Source organism: Nansenia antarctica (genome assembly GCF_963989245.1).
Source record: "Nansenia antarctica genome assembly, chromosome: 5".
Lineage (NCBI taxonomy): Eukaryota > Metazoa > Chordata > Actinopteri > Argentiniformes > Microstomatidae > Nansenia > Nansenia antarctica.
The window spans coordinates 74,976,818-74,999,277 of NC_137690.1; the positions used below are offsets into that span (position 1 = coordinate 74,976,818).

A 22,460-nucleotide genomic window follows, 5' to 3' on the forward strand; every position below is an offset into this window, starting at 1 on the left:
GTTCTATGTACTCGTGTTATCTGTTGCTTGTTGTTTCTGTGTTTTTGTGTACCCCTACTGTCAGCCTCTTAAAGTTCAACTTTTTTAATATGAATGTATGTGTTACGGTACATGTGGGAACACGGTACGTGTGGGAAAACTAGGGTTAGGGTTAGGTGCTAGGGTGCTACGGTTAGGGTTAGGCGTAGGGTTAGGGGTAGGGTTAAGGTTAGGGGTAGGGTTACGGTTAGGGTTACGGTTAGGGTTAGACATGCCAGCATGTACCAAGTCACCCTAGCACCTAACCCTAACCCTAGTTTTCCCACATGTACCGTCTTCCCACATGTACCTTAACAGATGCACAAACGTCAACTTGGTAGTATTAACACTCCGATACATACTTGACATTTGAACATTTCATCCGTACTTAACTAGGATGACGACCCGCGGCCGAAGGGCAAGGGCAAGAGGAACAAGAAGAAGAAGGAGGAGGAGATCGACATCGACGTGGACGATCCCGAGGTCTGCCGCTTCCAGTACCCCTTCCACGAGCTGATGGTGTGGGCGGTGCTGATGAAGCGCCAGAAGATGGCGCTGTTCCTGTGGAAGCGGGGCGAGGAGGCCATGGCCAAGGCGCTGGTGGCCTGTAAGCTGTACAAGGCCATGGCGCACGAGTCCTCGCAGAGCAACCTGGTGGACGACATCTTCCAGGACCTGGAGAACAACTCCAAGTGAATTTTTCCCTTTTTAAAAATGCTTCTAGTCTAGTGTGTATCTCCTTTAAAACGCTTCTATCTAGTGTGTATCTCTATCTACCCAGTAAACAAAGAGTCCAAAAGACGTCCTCAGGGAAGCCGGAATGTGGGTTCAGATGAAATCTTTCTAGGACGTCCAGATGACGTCTTTCTAGGACGTCCAGATGACGTCTTTAGGACGTCTTATGGACTACAGATCGTCCTCTGGACGTCCTAGAAAGACGTCATCTGAACCCACATTCCGGCTTCCCTGAGGACGTCTTTTGGACTCTTTGTTTACTGGGTTCTATCTAGTGTGTATCTCCTTGCGTCCTCAGTGTGTGCTCGTGTCGGTATTTACTTGACATAGGCCTACGTGACGTCCTCCGATTTCTACCTTTCTACCTAGGTTGTTATAATTTAAATTTTGGTTGTTGAGCTCACTAGAACAGCCGTGCCTTTTTTACAGACTAAAAGAGCCGCCCCTCTTTACAATGCTCAAGCTGCTATTTACACACAACGACCACTAGTTGGCCGCTTGTAAATTAGCCTACTTCCTACACAGAAAAACGGCAAAATTGTTTTATATATTAGCTTATCCTGATCCTGTGATTTAGAAAATGTAAGGATACTGGGTGGTAGAACGCACATATCTAGGACAAGTCATGAAAGGAGGGTCCTGAAATGTTGATAAAGATATAACACTTTTCTTTACTCATGTCTGTTCTCATGGTTGTTTACTAACCCCTCGTGGCTCGTGTTAACCCCGTACCCTCCCCTCCCCAGGGAGTTTGGCCAGCTGGCCTACGAGCTGCTGGACCAGTCCTACAAGCGTGACGAGCAGGTGGCCATGAAGCTGCTGACCTACCAGCTGACGAACTGGAGCGACTCCACCTGCCTGAAGCTGGCGGTGGCGGCCAAGCACAGGGACTTCATCGCCCACACCTGCAGCCAGATGCTGCTGACAGACATGTGGATGGGCTGCCTGAGGATGGGCAAGAGCAACGGCTTCAAGGTTGGCTAGCTGTCTGTCTGTCTGGCTAGCTGTCTGTCTGTCTGTCTGCCTGAGGATGGGCAAGAGCAACGGCTTCAAGGTTGGCTAGCTGTCTGTCTGTCTGGCTAGCTGTCTGGCTGTCTGTCTGTCTGGCTGTCTGGCTGTCTGTCTGTCTGGCTGCCTGAGGATGGGGAAGAGCAACGGCTTCAATGTGTCTGTCTGGCTAGCTGTCTGTCTATCTGTCTGTCTGTCTGGCTGTCTGAGGATGGGGAAGAGCAACGGCTTCAAGGTGGGTGGTGGTGAGACGCCCCCCGCACACTGGCTAGCTGTCTGTCTGGCTGGCTGTCTGTCTGGCTGTCTGTCTGGCTAGCTGTCTGTCTGTCTAGCTGTCTGTCTGGCTAGCTGTCTGTCTGTCTGGCTGGCTGTCTGTCTGTCTGCCTGGCTGGCTGGCTAGCTGGCCTGCACACTGGCTAGCTGTCTGTCTGTCTGTCTGGCTGGCTGGCTGTCTGTCTGGCTAGCTGTCTGTCTGTCTAGCTGTCTGTCTGGCTAGCTGTCTGTCTGTCTGTCTGGCTGGCTGTCTGTCTGTCTGCCTGGCTGGCTGGCTAGCTGGCCTGCACACTGGCTAGCTGTCTGTCTGGCTAGCTAGTTAGCCTGGACACTGGCTAGCTGTCTGTCTGTCTGGCTAGCCTGCACACTGGCTAGCTGTCTGTCTGTCTGTCTGTCTGGCTAGCTAGCCTGCACACTGTTTGTTTTCGAAAGAAAAGTCCATTACATCAGATCCCGATATGAGGACCAAAGCATTATAACGTGTCACAAATGTGTTGGTCAACAGTGTGTGATGTCAACACCCATGTCCATAGATTTGTCCACTAGCTACTATGTTGTTGTTGTTTTCAACCTGTTTCCCTGGTCTCCAGGTGATTCTTGGGATTGTTTTTCCTCCGTCCATCCTGCTCATGGACTTCCGCCTGGGGGAGGAGGTGGCCACCTCAGAGACCACCGAGGAGGCCAAGGAGAGGGAGGACGACAGCAAGTCCAACAAGGTAACCCCTGACGACCACACCTCTGACACACACTCACACACACACACAAGCATACACACACACACAAGCATACACACACACACAAACACACAAGCATACACACACACACAAGCATACACACACATATATACTGTACATACACACACACACACACATATATACTGTACACACACAAGCATACACTCACTAAACACAGACACACACACACACACATACTGTACACACACACTAGCATACACTCACTAAACACAGACACACACACACATACTGTACACACACACTAGCATACACTCACTAAACATGCACATACACACACACACACACTAAACACGCACACACACACACAAACACACACACACACACACACCAGCATACACATAACACACACACACACACACACACACACACACACACACCTCTCCAAAAGCACAGTTGGCCAGATAATGAGGGTAATGATGAACTGACCGCTGACCATGCTGCATCCAGGACAGTTACGTGGACACACACACACACACACACACACTCACACACACACACACACACACACACACACACACACACACATACACACACACACACACACACACACACACACATACACACACACACACACACACACATACACACACACACAGTCACACACACACACACACAGTTGAGGCTCATGATGAGTTGACCAGTGACCATGCTGCCTCCAGGACAGTAACGTGGACACACACACACACACACACACACACGCACACACACACTGAACTGACCAGTGAGCATGCTGCCTCCAGGACAGTTACGTGGACACACACACACACACACACACACACACACACACACGCACACACACACACACACACACTGAACTGACCAGTGAGCTTGCTGTATGCTTCCAGGACAGTAACGTGGACGCTGTGTCTAAGAAGGGCGATGAGGAGGACCACCAGAAGAAACAACGGAGGATTCCCATTGGACGGAAGATCTACGAGTTCTACAACGCCCCGTTCACCAAGTTCTGGTTCAACACTGCAAGTAGACTTATTCTGTTGATACACTTGTGTTGACTATAGACTTCTAGACTATAGACTTCTAGACTATAGACTTCTAGACTGTAGACTTCTAGACTATAGACTTCTAGACTATAGACTTCTAGTATAGAAGTGACTTCTGTCTTGTAATCGGTTTCCTCAGACATGCTTGAAACATGTGCGGCTGTGGCGCAGGAGGTAGAGCCGCCATCTAATGATGAGAGCTGTCTGTCTGTCTGGCTAGCTAGTTAGCCTGCACACTGGCTAGCTGTCTGTCTGGCTGGCTAGCCTGCACACTGGCTAGCTGTCTGTCTGTCTGGCTAGCTAGTTAGCCTGCACACTGGCTAGCTGTCTGTCTGTCTGGCTAGCTAGTTAGCCTGCACACTGGCTAGCTGTCTGTCTGTCTGGCTAGCTAGTTAGCCTGCACACTGGCTAGCTGTCTGTCTGTCTGTCTGGCTAGCTAGCCTGCACACTGTTTTTCGAAAGAAAAGTCCATTACATCAGATCAGACCGATATGAGGACCAAAGCATTAGAACGTGTCACAAATGTGTTGGTCAACAGTGTGTGACGCCCATGTCATTTACTATGTGTCTGTCTCTGGTCAGATCTCCTACCTGGGGTACCTGATGTTGTACAACTACATCATCCTGGTGAAGATGGAGCGCTGGCCGTCCCTGCAGGAGTGGATCGTCATCTCCTACATCATCACCCTGGGACTGGAGAAAGTCAGACAGGTACATGACATCATCACCCTGGGACTGGAAAAAGTCAGACAGGTACACACCATTATGACATCATCACCCTGGGACTGGAGAAAGTCAGACAGGTACATGACATCATCACCCTGGGACTGGAGAAAGTCAGACAGGTACATGACATCATCACCCTGGGACTGGAGAAAGTTAGACAGGTACATGGTGGTCCAGTGGTCTAGCACCATGGCCTGGGGTGGTCCAGTGGTCTAGCACCATGGCCTGGGGTGGTCCAGTGGTCCAGTGGTCTAGCACCATGGCCTGGGGTGGTCCAGTGGTCCAGTGGTCTAGCACCATGGCCTGGGGTGGTCCAGTGGTCCAGTGGTCTAGCACCATGGCCTTTGTTTTTGTCCACTAGCTACTATGTTGTTGACACCAGATCCTGATGTCGGAGCCGGGGAAGCTGAAGCAGAAGATCAACGTTTGGCTGGAGGAGTACTGGAACATCACGGACGTGGCGGCCATCTCCGTGTTCCTGATGGGCCTGTTGCTACGGTTACAGAGCGAGCCCTACATGGGCTGGGGCCGCGTCATCTACTGCGTGGACATCATCTTCTGGTACATCCGCGTGCTGGACATCTTCGGAGTCAACAAGTACCTGGGGCCGTACGTCATGATGATCGGGAAGATGGTGAGATTCCCGTTCGATTATTATCGTTCGTTTGCGTGACGGTTTTTTGTGTGTCTGAGATAGGACCCGGTGAAGAGTATACATTTTCTCATGTCACCCCCCTCCTTCGCACCCTTCACTGGCTCCCGATAGCAGCTCGCATCAGATTCAAGACCCTGGTGCTTGCCTACCAGGCAGCAAAAGGGACAGCCCCTGCATACCTGCAGACAATGGTCACCGCCCAAACTTCAGCCCGTGCACTCCGCTCCTCCATCTCTGCTGGTGGTCTTCTATCACGACGACTGCCAATGGCCCCTGGCCTGAGCTAGATTACGCCTCCTGCTAGAAGTGGTGAATTGATGTGGTTGGGGAGGGCGTTTCAGAGGGACGGGGCTGCGGCTGAAAAGGCCCGATCACCCCAGGTCCAGAGCTTGGTCCTGGTGGTCTAGAGGGTGGTTTAGTCATGTGTGTCTCTCCTGTCTTCTAGATGATTGACATGCTGTACTTCTTTTCTAGATGATTGACATGCTGTACTTCTTTTCTAGATGATTGACATGCTGTACTTCGTGGTGATCATGCTGGTGGTGTTGATGAGTTTCGGCGTGGCGCGCCAGGCCATCCTGCACCCCGACGAGAAGCCCACGTGGCGTCTGGCCAGGAACATCTTCTACATGCCCTACTGGATGATCTACGGGGAGGTGTTTGCGGACTCGATAGACCGTAAGACTAGAGTTCATAGTAAGATTGCCTGTTTCCTGTTTCATGGGGCGGATGATCATGATTCCTATTTCCTTTCCTATCCTGTGATCGTCGTTTTGTGTGTGTGTGTGTGTGTGTGTGTGTGTGTGTGTGTGTGTGTGTGTGTGTGTGTGTGTGTGTGTGTGTGTGCGTGGGCACGTGTCTCACCCAGTGAAATATTTTTGTTCCCTTTCAGTCGGTAATACATTAGACTTATATAGTGCTTTTCTAGACACTCAAAGACGCTTTACAAACTGAGAAGATCGAGTAGTAATAATAAAAAGAAACAAAAGGTAAATAGAAGAAAGTATAGGGGCCTAATTAAGGTAGTGCTGGGGACACATGGGAAGGGGAGAGGGAGAGGGTTAACGATGTAATGATGAATAAAGCATCAGTAATGAGTAAAGAAAACGGATAAAACATTTTTTTAAACTTAACTGCCATGGTTTACCAAAAGAGACCACTGGTGAACTGACTGAACGAGAAGGTAAGGTTGCTATGCAACCAGTGTTCCCTGAAGGAGGGAAACCAGAATACACCACAAGAGGGCGCCATTTCGCCCCCTTTGGGCTCGGTGGAGAGCAGTGTTGGACTGGGGAAATATCCAATGTCCAAATGGCAGGATTTTGGGCAACCCTTATTTTATTTGACAAAGATCATTGGCAACAGACATACAGGTTATGGGGCAGGAGATGGGCACCTATGGGCCCAATAGTAATTAGTGGTTTTCTGACAATCTAGGTTTTGGGGCTGGTGGTTTTGGGTGGATTTAGCGGTTTTTAGACTGGTGGTGGTTAGGCTGGAAATTGTCAATCCTATCTGTGTGTCTGTGTGTCTGTGTCTGTGCGTCCGTGCGTGTGTGTGTGTGTGTGTGTGTGTGTGTGTGTGTGTGTGTCTGGCATTCACTCAAAGCTCAGTGTCTTTTTACCCATACAAAGAAGAGACCTCAATACATATATATACTATGTGTGTGTATAGAAACAGTATGCTAATGATTAAACCACCATCATGACTTACCACATTAACAAAAGTGTTTTTGACTGATGGACAATAGAATGTATTGCTTCTCTTTTTATGACGATCATCTGCCTGCTAGAAATACCATCACTGAGTTTGTGACGTTAGAATTATAAGGTTCTATCTCAATCTTTGGTCAAAATTGAGTTTTTTTTACATAATCTGATCCATTAGGTGTTTATTAATGCCTGTGTGGTGTTATTTTTAAAATGTTGACATTTCTTTTCTTAGTAATTAATAAAATACAAAGGTTCCATCTCACAAAACATAATGGAATGTAAAAACGTTGACGCTCAATATCTCTGAACTGCCCTAAACGGAGATAGAACCTTATCATTCTAAACGGAGATAGAACCTTATCATTCTAAACGGAGATAGAACCTTATCATTCTAAACGGAGATAGAACCTTATCATTCTAAACGGAGATAGAGCCTTATCATTCTAAACTCACGTGATGTCATAATACAAACTGAACCGTGTCATTCTGAGGTCACCAGTTGTGTTGTTGTTGTTGTCCCCTGCCCAGAGGAAGACAGTATGACATCATAATAATCACATTACAGTTCAAGCAATCGTTTTAAAATGCAACACACACCAGGTTGACCGGGACTCTCTCCAAACAGGATTAACCTGGATTTGGAGGTGAACACAAACACAAACACAAACACAAACACAGACACACACACACACACACACACACACACACACACACACACACACAAACACAAACACAAAATAATCAATTTAACCACTGAGCCCAACAATGGATGGAATCCTGATCTTCTTCTTCTTCTTCTTCTTTTCTTTTTCTTCTTCTTCTTCTTCTTCTTCTCCTCCTCCCCCTCCTCTTCCTCCTCCTCCTCCTCCCCCTCCTCCCCCTCCTCCTTCTTCTTCTTCTTCTTCTTCTCCTCCTCCCCTTCCTCCTCCTCCTTCTTCTTCTTCTTTTTCTTCTTCTTCTTCTTTTTCTTCTTCTTCTTCTTCTTCTTCTTTTTAGACTAAAGTACACAGACACCAGTCATCCTCTGGGCTTACGAGGGATGGGTTTACACAGACACCAGTCATCCTCTGGGCTTACGAGGGATGGGTTTACGGGTTTACTGAGAATTGTTTGATTGATGTTGCTGTATTTCTCTCTATTTCCTCTTTCTCTTGTCTGTTCTCATATCTGTTCACTCTCCCTGCTTCGTTGACTGGTAGTCTATGCAATGGAAATCAACCGTAAGTATCCTACAGTACAATGCCCTTATACATAAACACTTACTTTAGATGTGTACAAGATAAATATAAAAATAAAATCATATTTTCTGTCATTCATGGAAATTTATTTGGGTCAGCTAATTCTAATTAATCACATTTGTGACATATCCTGCATGTCATCCCTCCTCTCTCTCTCTCTCTCTCTCTCACCCATCCTTCCTCTCTAAATCTTCACTGTATCTGTCAAATAAAATGAATAAATATGAGTGGGACTGCCCCACTCAGAAGTGTGTATCTCTATGGTGGTGTATTAACCCTGCTCTCTGAAGCCCCCTGTGGTGACAACCTGTATGACGAGGACGGTAAGAAGCTTCCCCCCTGCATCCCTGGCGCCTGGCTGACCCCCGCCATCATGGCCTGCTATCTGCTGGTGGCCAACATCCTGCTGGTCAACCTGCTCATCGCTGTCTTCAAGTGAGGCATCCATCCATCCATCCATCCGTCCGTCCGTCCGTCCGTCCATCTTTCCATCCATCCATCCATCCATCCATCCCTCCATCCATCCGTCCATCCATCCATCCATCCATCCATCCATCCATCCATCCATCCATCCATTAATCCATTCATCCATCCATCCATCCATCCCTCCATCCGTCCGTCCGTCCGTCCATCCATCCATCCATCCATCCATCCATTAATCCATTCATCCATCCATCCATCCATCCATCCATCATCCAAGACGAGCTGTCCTGTCTTCAAGACAAGCTCATATAACTCATATTTTAGAGACTCTATACTGGCTTTCAGAATAGATTTCAAGATCCTTCTGCTTGTTTATAAAGCTCTCACTGGCATAGGACCAGAATATCTGAAAGACCTTTTGCTAGCATATCAGCCCAATTCGGTTGTTAAGTCGTGACGTGTTTCCGGGTCCAAAGTAGGCTGAGGCGCTCTCTTCGAAATGCCGCAGTAATAATAATAATTCATTATATTTGTATAGCGCTTTTCCGAGGCTCAAAGACCCTGACAATATGGGAAAAACAGGAAAGTGCTGTGTCCCTTGTTGTATGAATAGATCCGAGTCTAAAAAACGATTGAACTGTCATTCTACCGCTGTAGTACACTGGTACTCTGGTGCAGGGAATTTCTGCTTTGGACCCGGGAATTGCTAAACGTCACGTTTGACGTCAGACTTAACAACCGAATAGAGCTCTCAGGTCCTCTGACGCTGGTTTTCTCTGTGTACCACATGTAGTGTTCTAGTGTTAATGACTTCATGTGCTGTGTCTCCTCGTCTCGTCTCCACAGCAACACGTTCTGTGAGATCAAGTCCATCTCCAACCAGGTGTGGAAGTTCCAGCGCTACCAGCTGATCATGACCTTCCACGACCGGCCCGTCCTCCCGCCACCCCTCATCATCTTCAGCCACATCTACATCGTCCTGAGGCGCATCTGCTGCCGCTGCAAGAAGGCCCGGGGGGAGGGGGAGCAGGACGACCGCAACAGAGGCCTACGTGAGTGCTGCTTCTTATATATATACCTTATACCTTATCTACCATATACAGGTGCAACTCAAAAAAATTGAATATCGTGCTAAAGTTAATTTATTTCAGTAATTAGGGTTAAACTTAGATATTATATGGAATGGAATGGACTTTATTTGTCATTGCTACAGTACAGGTACCAAACAACGAAATTTAGGAGGGGTGGCTCCCCTGGTGTTAGGAAAGGGATTTATTTATTTATTTTTAGAAAAAGCATAAATGCATAAAATCACAAGAAGGTAAGGAGCTGGTTTACATCAATAAAGGCTATGTACACAATCCACTGTACTATACTGCACAGATAGTCAACTATATATTGACTCATTACATGCAAAGCGAGATATTTAAAGCCTTTATTTGTTATAAATTTGGTGATTATGGCTTACAGCTTATGAAAACCCCAAATTAAATATCTCAGAAATGTTTAATATTACATGAAATCAATAAGAAAAGGATTTTAAATACAGAAATGTCAGCCCTCTGAAAAGTATAATCATGCATATGTACAATGCAATGAGTCTATATAATATTTAAGTTTAACACTTTAAGTTGAATTACTGAAATGAATGGACTTTTGCACAATATTCAAATGTTTTGAGTTGCACCTGTATATATATATATATATATATATATATATGTATATATATATGTCTGTCTACGACAGGAACAGAGGCCTACGTGAGTGCTGCTTCTGTGTACCTTATACCTTATATACCTGTCTACCTTATATATATATATATATATATATATATATATATATATATGTCTGTCTACCTTATACCTTATCTACAATATATATATATATATGTCTGTCTACGACAGCAACAGAGGCCTACGTGAGTATATGAATATATATATATATATATATATATACTGTATATATATATAGAGAGAGAGAGAAAGAGAGAGAGTTCTCTGTCTCTCTGTCTCACTCTTTCTCTCACTCACTCCCTCTCTCTCTCACTCTCTCTTTCTCTTACTCTTTCTTTCTCACTCTCTCTCTCACTCTCTCACTCTCTCTTACTCTTCTCACTCTCTCTCTCTTACTCTTTCTCACTATCTTTCTCTCTTTCTCTCTCTCGTTCTCTCTCTGTCTCTCTCTCGTTCTCTCTCTCTCTCTTTCTCTCATTCTCTCTCTCTCTGACAGAGCTGGTTCTCTCTCTCTCTCTCTCTCTCTGACAGAGCTGGTTCTCTCTCTCTCTCTCTCTCTCTGACAGAGCTGGTTCTCTCTCTCTCTCTCTCTCTCTCTCTGACAGAGCTGGTTCTCTCTCTCTCTCTCTGACAGAGCTGGTTCTCTCTCTCTCTCTCTCTCTCTGACAGAGCTGGTTCTCTCTCTCTCTCTGACAGAGCTGGTTCTCTCTCTCTCTCTCTGACAGAGCTGGTTCTCTCTCTCTCTCTCTGACAGAGCTGGTTCTCTCTCTCTCTCTCTGACAGAGCTGGTTCTCTCTCTCTCTCTCTCTCTCTCTGACAGAGCTGGTTCTCTCTCTCTCTCTCTGACAGAGCTGGTTCTCTCTCTCTCTCTCTCTCTCTCTCTCTCTCTGTGCGCATGCGTGTGTTTGAGCGAGGTGAGTGAGCGAGCGGTTTTGACTGAGCGGTTTGCGTGAGTTAAAACTTTCTGAAAGTTATTTCTATCTTTCTATTTTCGTATATATTGGTATCTGTTACTACTAAAAATGAAGAAGAATTCTTGAGCAAATTTAAGACTTGTTTATTCAAAAAAGCAGGTTACACAGCATGGCCCCTCAATGGAGCTGATGGTCCGAATCGGTCACAGGATGGATGTGAAGAAAAATAAAGAGGCAGAGTCCATCTGCGTAGCGGACTTTATACCCTGTCACTATTATTTCGCTGAGCCAACTAAACAGAGTCCACGTTACTTTAATTTGGTTGAATACAAAGCATACCAGTGAGTAGGTGAGGCCATTCTCCGTCCTGCAAATAGGATGTCATTGTCTTATTATAATGCAACTCACCCTATGGTCTAATACAATTCCAATGTAACCTATGTTATGGCCGTCTTGCTGACTCGGGCCCCAATGCAATTATCCTCCCATGATGACATTCCATCCTCTGCACATGCATTGTCAAAAGGCCACCGTGTGTCTCTCCCTATCTCTCCTAACAGAAACAACACAAACGGACGGTTATCTAGTGAATAGGGGAACGAATCAGATAAATGACAAATATGTTTCTGCCCTCAAGCAAGCCCTGGATGAGTAAAGAGGGAGTCAAACAGAGTCTCCTACTATGTTGCTTTCACTACGTGGCCGTTGGGTTGCCATGGCTACGTCATATGAAAATACACTACACAGCCCCCCTCGGAACACGCAGAGTGTGTTCCGAAACTAAACGACAGACAGAGAAACTACATCAACACATCAACACATCAACACATCAACACATCAACACATCAACACATCACTCAGTTCATCATGCATAATACAAAAACTGAGATACAGAAATTTCCAACGACCGATGTTTCCCTCGTCCGAAGCGGCAGGGTCAGAGGTTGCTAGCACATGGCCCCAGTTGGAGAACAGCCTTTACCGCTGTCTCAGATTGATAACACTTTCATAGTCAGGAGCTTCCATTGTCGCGTAACCATTACATCACTTCACAACCGACATCAATCACATGATATAGAAAGAAACAAACAGGAACCGAAGCAAACAATCACAAAACATCACTTAATAAACAAATCATCAAAAGAGGAAACAAAATCAGAAAGCAAAGCAGAATCCAGCTTTTGCTCATCAGCTATGTCGGCCATCATTAAAGCATTAACCGGAACATCAGAAATACACTTTCCAAAACATTTGATTAAAATACCAAGTAACATAATACAGATGATAATGACAACAAGAATAATAGCGACGGACCTGATCATATTACCAATACCTGAAAAAGCAGAATCAAAGAAATCCAATGTATTCCAACCGTGTTCTTTACGTAAATCCTCTATACCCTTCTTGTTAGATTCATGGAAATCATACAGAGCGTTACCAGAATCCGAAATATAACTGCAACATTCACCGCCTATCAAAGCACAAGTACCACCCTGACTGGCCAAAATAATGTCCAAAGCCATTCTATTTTGGAGAGCTACATTCTTAGTTTCAGTCAATTCAGTAGCCAGGGCAGATACTACAGCATCCGAAGCATTAATGTGTTTTTCAAGAACGGATGATAGGGCACTTAATTCAGTCTGAGAGTTGTAGACACCATAACTTGGGAATATTAGGCCAAAAAACTTCTGAGCGGTAGATAACGCCCTACGACTACGATGGGTTGCTTGTTTGTGAAGTACAGACATCTCTTCCCGAGTAACTTTCCTAATCAAAGGTATCAGATGAGCTAAATAACAAAGTCCCTCACTCAAAGCAGGAAGCTTAGAGAATGCATTATTATCACACACAAGAAACACACCCTCCGGGAGTTGAAGCTCCGTACCAGGATACGGGAAAATGACACCACCTATACAAGACGCGGCCCCTAGCTGACGAAGCGCGCTGCCCTTGGGCCGAGATTGTATGTCAATACAGGTTGTAATATTTACGAGAGGCATGACCTTAAGCTGCGTGGTGCCTTTCTGCCGTCTGGTAGTATTGGTATCATGTAATTTCATTTGAGGCACCATAGCACAATCAACAACTTTACATTTCAATCCAGAAATAACAACTGAACCTCTCCACCGTGTAGAAGTCACACTCCCAGAACATAACAGATGAGGACTCAATGCAGTACCATTCAATTGAACGAACATAGCTTGGATAATATATATCTTCTTCGGACCTGTTGGTTGTGACAAATGTGTAAGCCTATCAATAATAACCTTCCCCACACCGCTAGGCCTATGGTGTTCGTTAACTGCTGCTGTCAGACGTTCCAACACACCAATATCCACACCTGCATAGGAAGAATTTAAAGGAACCAGAATCGTGCTGGGCTGACAAGAAGAGCTCTGGTTCTTGCCCTGTAAAACAAATTGGGCTAAACCCTGCCAATTATAATGAAACCATTCTGCTTTAGTTAACGGTATGGGGAAAAACATAGGAGCAGATGTACTTACAGGGACCTGTTGACAAATCCAGCAATCAGAATAATTCATTTTTGAAGCAAAATCTTTCATGATACTAGTGGCAGAATTAGGGTGGGACCGTGTCCCCAGGTGATTAGAATCATACAACAAATAATCGTCAGTAGCGACTACAATCGCCTTCGTAGAAGCCTTTACAGCAACATTTTTAACCTTTCCTGGTAACTCAACTGGAAAAATATATTCATGCACAAATTCCCTACAGTCCACCAAAAAGTCGTGTGGAAAGTCAGGAATGTTACTACAAACTTTGTCCTTGAAATTGTTGGATTTGTCAAACACCTGTTCACCGATATTACGTCTAGCACACCAATACGAGTTCACCTCATTGTCAACATTAGTTAATGTCACAAGTGTTGACATTAACTGTTGTGTAAGTGTAATATATTTGGCATCCAGTAAGTACCACTCAGCCGCTTCAGTCGAGGCATAGATCAAACAATCATCAACAGTACAACGTGAATGTGGGCAAATAAAAGCTCTACCTAATGTGATAAATCTTTTCTGACGTCCAGGCATAACAGTGTGTGAGTGAAGTGTAGCATTGTCCAAGGAAGTCAATGGGGTAGGAACACTAAGGGGTATATTAGTCTCTGAAACGGCATGGCTTGAGTTTCCTCCTAATTGGCCTCGGTGTATCACGGGATCTGTCTGGTTGGGGTGTATCACTGACAGGTCTGTGTCTCTCAATGGTACCTTGGTCCGGGCAGCCGCCCGGGTTGCTGACATCTCCGTCTGGAGCATTGTCAGGGTCGGAAGGGGTGACAACAGGGGCAACACCAGGCTTGGTAGAACCCCCAAGAGGGGTGTCGCAGTCACTGGATCCTTCACGATCTCCCTTGGCCCACTCGTCTCTGGGCTGGACAGGGTCTGGGACGAGGCCCCCCTCATCATCTGCATCACGGCGCAGATACTCACCAACATCTTCGTCAGCCTGGATGTCCAAGCTGTGGACTTCCTCGTCCCCAGGGGTCTCCTCACCATCCTGCTGAGGCTCTCCCTCATCGTCCTCATTGGGTGCCTTGATGCAGTGATGAACGTGATACCAGGTGGGGGACCCCTTGATTTGGATGGCAGTCCCAGTGCACCGAACGACCTCGTATGGTCCTTCCCGTCGAGCCTCATGCCACTTCCGTCTGTAGACCTTCACGTATACTTTGTCACCCGGTTGCAACGCGTCCTTCCTCTCCTGTGCGTTCACCTCCTCTTCACGTTCCTGTTTGTGGAGCACATAAGAAGAGATACTCTTTTGCCGGTTAGTCATGTACTGTACATAGGCTTTCATGTCACTCTCCAAGAGAGCCAAACTTGGCCCTTTCCCACTGGTTCGTGCACAGGGAGCTGTCATTATTCTCCCCATAGCCAGTTCATGGGGAGTCAAGTGCAGCCCTCGAATCTCACTGGAACGACAGGCCATCAATGCAAGAGGGAGTCCTTCCACCCAATTAAGACCTGTATGCTGACAGACCTTAGAAAGACGGTTCTTAAGGACCCCGTTCATCCTCTCTACCATCCCCTGGCTTTGAGGTGAGTAAATACACCCAAATCTCTGCTTGATTCCCAACTTTTGTAGTATAAGCTTTACCGTCTTATCCACAAATTCCTTACCATTGTCTGACGCTATCCTATCTGGAATTCCAAACCTAGGTATGAATTCCCTGCATAGGAACTTTGCTACAGACTGAGCATCCTTTTTTCGAGTGGGGCATGCTTCTACCCATCTGCTGAACCTGTCCACTACAACTAACATGTACCTGTATCCTGCAACAGGACGAATCATGTCCACATAGTCAATCACCAAATGTTTCATTGGCCCGTTTGGGGTAGGGATATGCCCAGTTCCCACTGGTATTCCAGGTCTGATATTGTTTTTCAAACAGACCACACATTGACCAAGGATATGGTCTATTTGTTCCAATAAATATGGAGCCCAAAAACCATATTCCTTGGTGATCTTGCGTCTTACCTCCCCCCTGGCCACATGTGCTAATCCATGGGCTTCCTGTATCAGCATGCCTAATAAATCTGGGGGTGCCACAACCAGTCCCTCATGATTTCTCCATAGACCTGTGTCATCCTGACTAGCCCCCCTTGTTAACCATAGGTTTTTGTCTAGCGCATTTGCCCCACTCTGTAACATCAACAAATCCTCAAGCGTGACCATGCCCTGTAACTGTGTTTCATGTGTGACCAGCAGAACTTTACCTGCTTTGTCTGCTCCTGTAATGGCTTTGGCTGCATCATCTGCAGCCCTGTTACCTTGTGTGACATGTGATGAGTCAGATCTGTGTGCGGCACACTTCACTATGGCTAATTCCCTTGGTTTCATCATGGCTTGTAACAGCTTCATGATTTGAGCGTGGTGCTGAATAGGCGAACCATCAGTTTTCTTAAAACCCCGTCCCTTCCATACAGCTCCATGTAGATGACACACATTATGGGCGTAGGCAGAGTCGGTGTACACTGTCACTCTTCGTCCGGTTCCCAAGTTGCATGCTTCTGTGAGGGCAATTAACTCAGCCAATTGAGCTGAACAAGGCTGAGGAACAGCCTCGGCTTGTTCCACAATGAACCCTGAATTTTGGGATCGGACTATGGCATACCCAGCACGTAAACTTTCTCCTACCCGGTAACAAGATCCATCAGTCCAATACTCAACGTCAGCTTCCTTTAAAGGCAAAGCTAGTAGATCTGCTCTAAGCTTAGAGTACCTCATAGCTTCCTTCACACAATCGTGTGGTTCCCCATCTTCTGGGGTTGGCAAGGTCTCTGCTGGGTTAAGTGTGTTACATCTTAGTAATGTTACATCTTCTCTTTCCAACATCCTGTAATAATTCCTAATCCTAGGCATCGTCAAAGTATACTTGCCTTGATTCAAAAGATTCCTTAGACTGTGGTGGCAGAGAATGGTAATTGGGTACCCCATTGTTAAGGTTGTTGCCTTCTCGTACATAAGATATGCCCCGGCCATTGCTCTGTAGCATGGCGCGAAACCCATTTCTACCTCTGAATATGCGACAGAGTAATAGGCTATGGGCTGTGGACTAGGTCCAATGCCTGTTGGTTGCGTAAGAACAGCGCAGGCATACTTCCCTTTGGCTGAAGAAGAAACATACAATCCAAATTCTTTGGAATAATCTGGAAGCGCTAAAGCTGGCGCTACTTGTAATTTGTGTTTAATTGTCTCAAACGCCAAATCAGCTTCCCTTGTCCAAGTAATGCAACATTGGAGTTTATCACTACCTGTTTCCTTAATCATCCCCCTCAATGGAGCGACCAGTCTAGTGTAATCCTCCACCCATGCTGAACTATACCCAGTAATGCCCAAAAACATCATCATTTCCCTAACCGTTCGTGGTTTTGGAGCCTTCTGAATAGCTTCCAAGTGTTCGTTAGTGACACTGCGATGTCCCTGTGTAATAGATTGTCCTAAGTAAGTTACCTTTTCCTGGCAATACTGTAGCTTCTTTTTAGACACCTTGTGTCCCTTCTCCGCCAAAACCTTTAACAGTTTAACGGAATCCCTGTGACATGTTTCTTCATCTGGGGCACAAAGGAGTATGTCATCCATGTACTGAATGGCAGTACTACTTATCGTCTGCCCTAACCCGTCTAAGTCCTCCTTCAAGACCTGATTAAAAACATGAGGACTGTGTTTGTACCCTTGTGGCATTCTGGTATATTGATAATGTTGACCTTTGTAGGTAAACCCAAATAACCCTTGACTTTCTACACTAAGAGGTATAGAAAAGAAAGCCCCGCATAAATCAATCACTGTAAATACTTTGGCTGTAGATGGAATCTGAGTCAACAGCACATGAGGATCAGGAACTTCGGCTGGATAGCTGACAACTACCTCATTCACAGCCCGTAGGTCATGTACCAGACGATATGAACCATCAGGTTTCGTTACTGGCAGAAGAGGTGTGTTACTTAACGGATATTGAGTTATCTTCAAGACTCCTGCCTCTAACAATCCTTTGATCTGTGGCTCAATTCCATCAATTGCTTCCTGCTTCAATGGGTATTGGTTTTTCCAAGGGGGTTTTGCACCCGGTATGAGTTCAACTCTCAATGGACGAGCTGATTTCACAAATCCAATGTCTGTACTGTTCTTTGCCCACAGGTCTGCTGGCACATTCTGTATCATTTCTTCTCTGAGGTCTTTTTCAGGTTGTACAGGAAGGATTAGCTGGTTCATTAGCTTCACAGTCTGCGGATGTCCTATTCCTTGAGCAGAGATCATTAGTTTTGTGAACTGTCCATCAATGCTCCTCCAGATAGCAGGGTTTTCTTTTGTCGTTACAAATCTGGCTTTTTCTGAGTCTGCCATCATTGCCCCTAAATGCTTCTGTTTATAGTGTTCAGATATCATAAGTGTCACATGAGGGATGCTACCCTCAATCTTATGCTCCTGATCTAGATAAGTGTCACTGTTTATCTTCATAGCCACTCCCTGAGGGCCTAGGATTATACAACTTGTACTAAGCTGTACCTGTTTTGGCTGATGCTTCAGCCACTCATCTGGGTTTGCATCTGCAACTTCTCTAAAATACTGGAGTGTACAATGCAATGGATCAGTAGGCCTTCTGGCCTCTGACATGTGTGCCAGGATATAATTGTCCCACATCCTTGCTGGTTCCATTAGGTCTGGGCTAAGCCCTCCCACCCAATACACCATAGATGCGTTGTTGTCCATCATGACAGACAGCTGTCTGTTCTCTTGTGGCACTGTCACCCGACAGCCGTCAGGTGTGCATTTCACTGTACAGTTCAATTGGCATAGTGCATCTCTCCCTAGTAGCCCTATTGGCGTGTGTTCTGATACAAGTATTGACAGATCTGCTCTCTGTCCTTTGTACTCTAAGCTTACAAGCTCAGTAGTAGGGATCAGCTGTTTAATTCCCTCGAATCCGATTGTCTTCACATATTTCCCAGACATAGGAAGGTGCGTGGCATCTTCAGGCTTCAGACAGGTGTAGGCTGCTCCACTGTCCACCATCAATTCTAATGGACGTTGGTTGACCGACACCCATATGGTAGGTTCATCTTCAGGCCTGTTCGTCACCACCAGCTGGCACCCCCTTCTCGGATCTTCTGGGCACCCCTATAGCCCAGCTGCTGGGCCTCCGTAGGGGTTCACCACTCCTGGAGCCGGTGTAGCAGGGGGCCTATATCTTCCTTTTTGTTTCCCCCCTGCGCCCCCCTGGTTCTTCTTCCAGCAGGTACGGGCTAAGTGTCCATCCTGGCCGCATTGGAAACATGGTCCTAACATCTTCTTCCCGGCTGCGGTCCATCCCTCTTGTGGTGGTCCTTGGCCAGGCTGGTTGTATGGCTGGTACGGAACCACTTGCACCCCTGGTGGCCCCTGTGGGTATGGATACCCCCCTTGTGGCCCCTGTGGGTATGACTGGGGAGGGACAGTTTGCAGTTGCTGTGGCTGAGATGGGACCTGTAGGGCTATGGTCTGCACTCTCTCTCTGGTTTTCTTGCCTTCAGTCAATTGTACTTGAGTTAGTTTTCTGAGTGAGTCTTCGTCTTGTGCCTTCTGTATCTGAATCTTCTTTCTAAATAATTCTACTTGGTGTGCTACGTTGTCTATATAAACAGCCTTGTTCATGTGTCGTAGCCCCACCACTTCTGCTAACTTGTTCTTAACTGGGGTAGGGAGACCTTGTTGAATCTTTTCCCTGATTATGGCTTTTTCTAACGGGTTATCTTCGGCATCCTTCCCTGTCACACTTCTCCATTGAGAGTGCACACGGGCTACATAACCTCTGGGATTCTCATCTTCTCCCAGTGGCATCACAATGATATTGTCTGGGTGAATGTGAGTAGGGTATGTCTCTCTGATTGCCTTCCACAGCCTGCCTCTGTTTGCTGCGAAGAGCTCTGGGTCATAAACTGATGTACCGATATATTTATGAAGTCCTGCCTTCGTCAATATTTCCTGCATGGTGTCCAATCCTGTAATAAAGGCTAAGAGTCTTTTCAGGTCTCCCATCGCGGCCTGCGTCCCTGTCAGTCTCACGTCCATCTCGTTAGTCCAAGGGTGACCCCCATCTTCTAGGACTGGGAGTTTTTCGATCACTTCAGACAGATCTGTATGACCCCAAGGACGATATTCTATCTTGTTATCTCGAAACAGCACCGGGAAGATCCCCTGAATTTCCTCTTCCTCCGATGCCTTCCCTCTTGGTCTAAGGCCATAATTGCTTACTAGTGGCTCCGTTCTTTCGTCCCACCTTGGTGTCGCTGTAGACCTTGGGAGGTTCGGCTGGGATGTATGATGTGATGACACTTGACGATATTCTCTTGAGAGGTTCGGCTGGGATGTATGAAATGATGTCACTTGAGCTATCTGTTCTTCCAGTTCCTCTATCTGTCGTATACAACTTTCCTCCTCTCTTAGGCTTCTCTGGAGTTTTCTTGCCCTCTTTCTTAACTCCTCCTTATCCTTTTTCACCCTTTCTTCCTCCTCTTCCTCCGACATCCTCTTCTTTTGCTTTAAGCTCTCTTTCTTCTTCTCTATCTTCAGAGACTCCTGCTCATCTTCAGAACCACTTTCTTCTTTTCCCTTTTTATAGCGTCTTGTCCTTCCCTGTTTTTCGGCCCTGGCTATTAGTTTTCTGATCTGAGCACTGTAACCTCCCTGTGCATTGCTGTCAGCACCGGAACATTCGCCTTCACCTCCACTGCCATCTTCACTGTCATCTGTCTTGTTCTCTGGTTCGAAATCCACGGTCACTTTCGCTCTTCCCCTCTCTAGTACATTATCACCCCCATCTTTGATAGTGAAGGCTCCGTTCGTACTTAGGACGGGGACCTGAGGGTAGATCCGCTGAGAATTGTCCTCCAGTATCTTGGCATAGGGAGGAGGACTGGAGATTGGAGCTGTGTGTGAGAATGGAATGTTCACTTTCTCTTCCATTGCTTTGGCCAATTCATCTCTTTTTTCTGGATCCATGTGAGCTGTTTTCTCATTCCAAGCTAATGCTACTTTCTGCCCCTCTACCTTGAAGAGGTCTAAAATAGCTAACTCTAACCTGCGTTTCTCTGATCTAATCTTTCCTTTTTGATGCGCCTTATGTGCATTGATAAGTATCTCCAATGTTGCAATTAATTGTAAGTCAAAGGTGCCCTCTTCTGGCCATGGTTGTTCAATGTCTGCCCAACGAATATTCCATTTCGTTGACATTTTGCTAATCTCCTTAACAAGAGGATTCATTTTTTCCACTATAGCCACAGGGGATGAATTTGCTAATATTCCCTTGTCTGTATTAACAGCCCTCACAATGTTACTGGGTTTGGCTCCCATGTCTGAAATATTTATACTGCTTAATATGCTGAAAATATGCTATAAGGTGTACTTTTCTTACAACCCACCTTCTGTTGCCGTATCTGCTAAACAGATGCTAGTCCAACTTTTAACTGCGTCAACTGTCTACACAGAACATTACAATTCAGAACAACGGATTGTTTCAGTGGTATTGTGTATTATTGACTTAAATGTAATCTATGTGTGTGTGTTTTAATTTAAATTTAATTAAAATTTTAATTCAATTTTATTTAAATTATTTAAATAATCATAACTAATTAATCACTAACAATCAATTATCACTATTAATTAATATTAATTAATTATTAATAATCATAACTAAATAATCATTCAATTCAAATTTAAATTCAATTTAATTTCAATTCAATTCAATCCAAATTTAGTTTAGTTTTAATCTAAATGTTTTTCCCTTATTGTGTATGAATGTGTATCACTTAATTGCTCAGTCAATACTAATTATAGTTCAGGTCAACTTTAATTATTAAACTACAAAGGCTGTTCAACACAATTTATCAAATTACAAAGGCAGGTCACGCTTTCTGATTCACAAAACCCTTGATTGCTCAATCCTCAGATATAAACTGTTCTGCTCTTCTTTAATCAAAAGCTGTGAAAAAGAACTTAACTTGAAATAAAAAGATGTAAAATACGAATAGTGACAACAACCTGTAAAGAAATCGATTTATTTTGGAAGGAATAAAATGATTAATTATTAATTACAATCTGTAAAGAAATCGACTTGTTATTTGAAAGGAATGCATAATTAATTAGACTTAGTCATTAACACTTCATTGATGTAATCCTGTGAAAGAAAACGTTACCATTGGACTATTACAATCTGTCCACTAGATGGCAGCAAGTTCCTTCCCCAGACCTGTCAATGAAATTTCTCCAAACCACTCTATCCCACTGGTCAATTCACTTTCCTTATCTTTTAGAATACGACACAACCCATGCGAAATGAATCCAATTTTATCTGCAAGAAATAAGTAATGTAATTCAGGTTCCTTTCTAAAGGAATGCTTATTATTCACCAAACCAATCTCATTCTAACATTTTCTAATGCCTTTTTTCCACAGCCTCTGTACTTGAACGCCTTGAGCGCTTGCAGGCATAAGGCTCGACGGCACTAAAGTAATTAGCTGACAATGGTCCTCTTGTCTTCTCACAAACACGGACTATGCTCTTTCAAACTAGGAATTCAGATTCCTTTACACTCATAACAATCCTGTTATACCACACACACGATAAAGTATCGTACAATTACAATAACACAATTATCAGACTCTCTTCTGATTTATCACAAGATATCAATATTGCCGACCCATTAACAAAACGTCTTCCGTTAATTTCCTGTCGACAAGCCTACACTTTTCATATAGACACTTACTAAAGTTCG

At 45.2% G+C, this 22,460-nt stretch overlaps 1 protein-coding gene across 1 annotated transcript in view; it reads left to right on the forward strand.

Annotated features, from left to right (window-relative positions):
• Positions 1–22,460, forward strand: part of LOC308158383 (transient receptor potential cation channel subfamily M member 1-like) — a gene marked incomplete at both ends in the record, with an annotated part of 85,418 nt that overhangs the window by 46,774 nt on the left and 16,184 nt on the right. The window contains 10 exons of the mRNA XM_080531971.1: positions 415–710; positions 1,500–1,728; positions 2,625–2,750; positions 3,635–3,766; positions 4,373–4,501; positions 4,899–5,150; positions 5,675–5,849; positions 8,083–8,103; positions 8,412–8,556; positions 9,391–9,596. Of these exons, the coding sequence (XP_080388097.1) occupies positions 415–710; positions 1,500–1,728; positions 2,625–2,750; positions 3,635–3,766; positions 4,373–4,501; positions 4,899–5,150; positions 5,675–5,849; positions 8,083–8,103; positions 8,412–8,556; positions 9,391–9,596 (1,711 nt within the window). The remainder of the gene's footprint in view (positions 1–414; positions 711–1,499; positions 1,729–2,624; positions 2,751–3,634; positions 3,767–4,372; positions 4,502–4,898; positions 5,151–5,674; positions 5,850–8,082; positions 8,104–8,411; positions 8,557–9,390; positions 9,597–22,460) is intronic.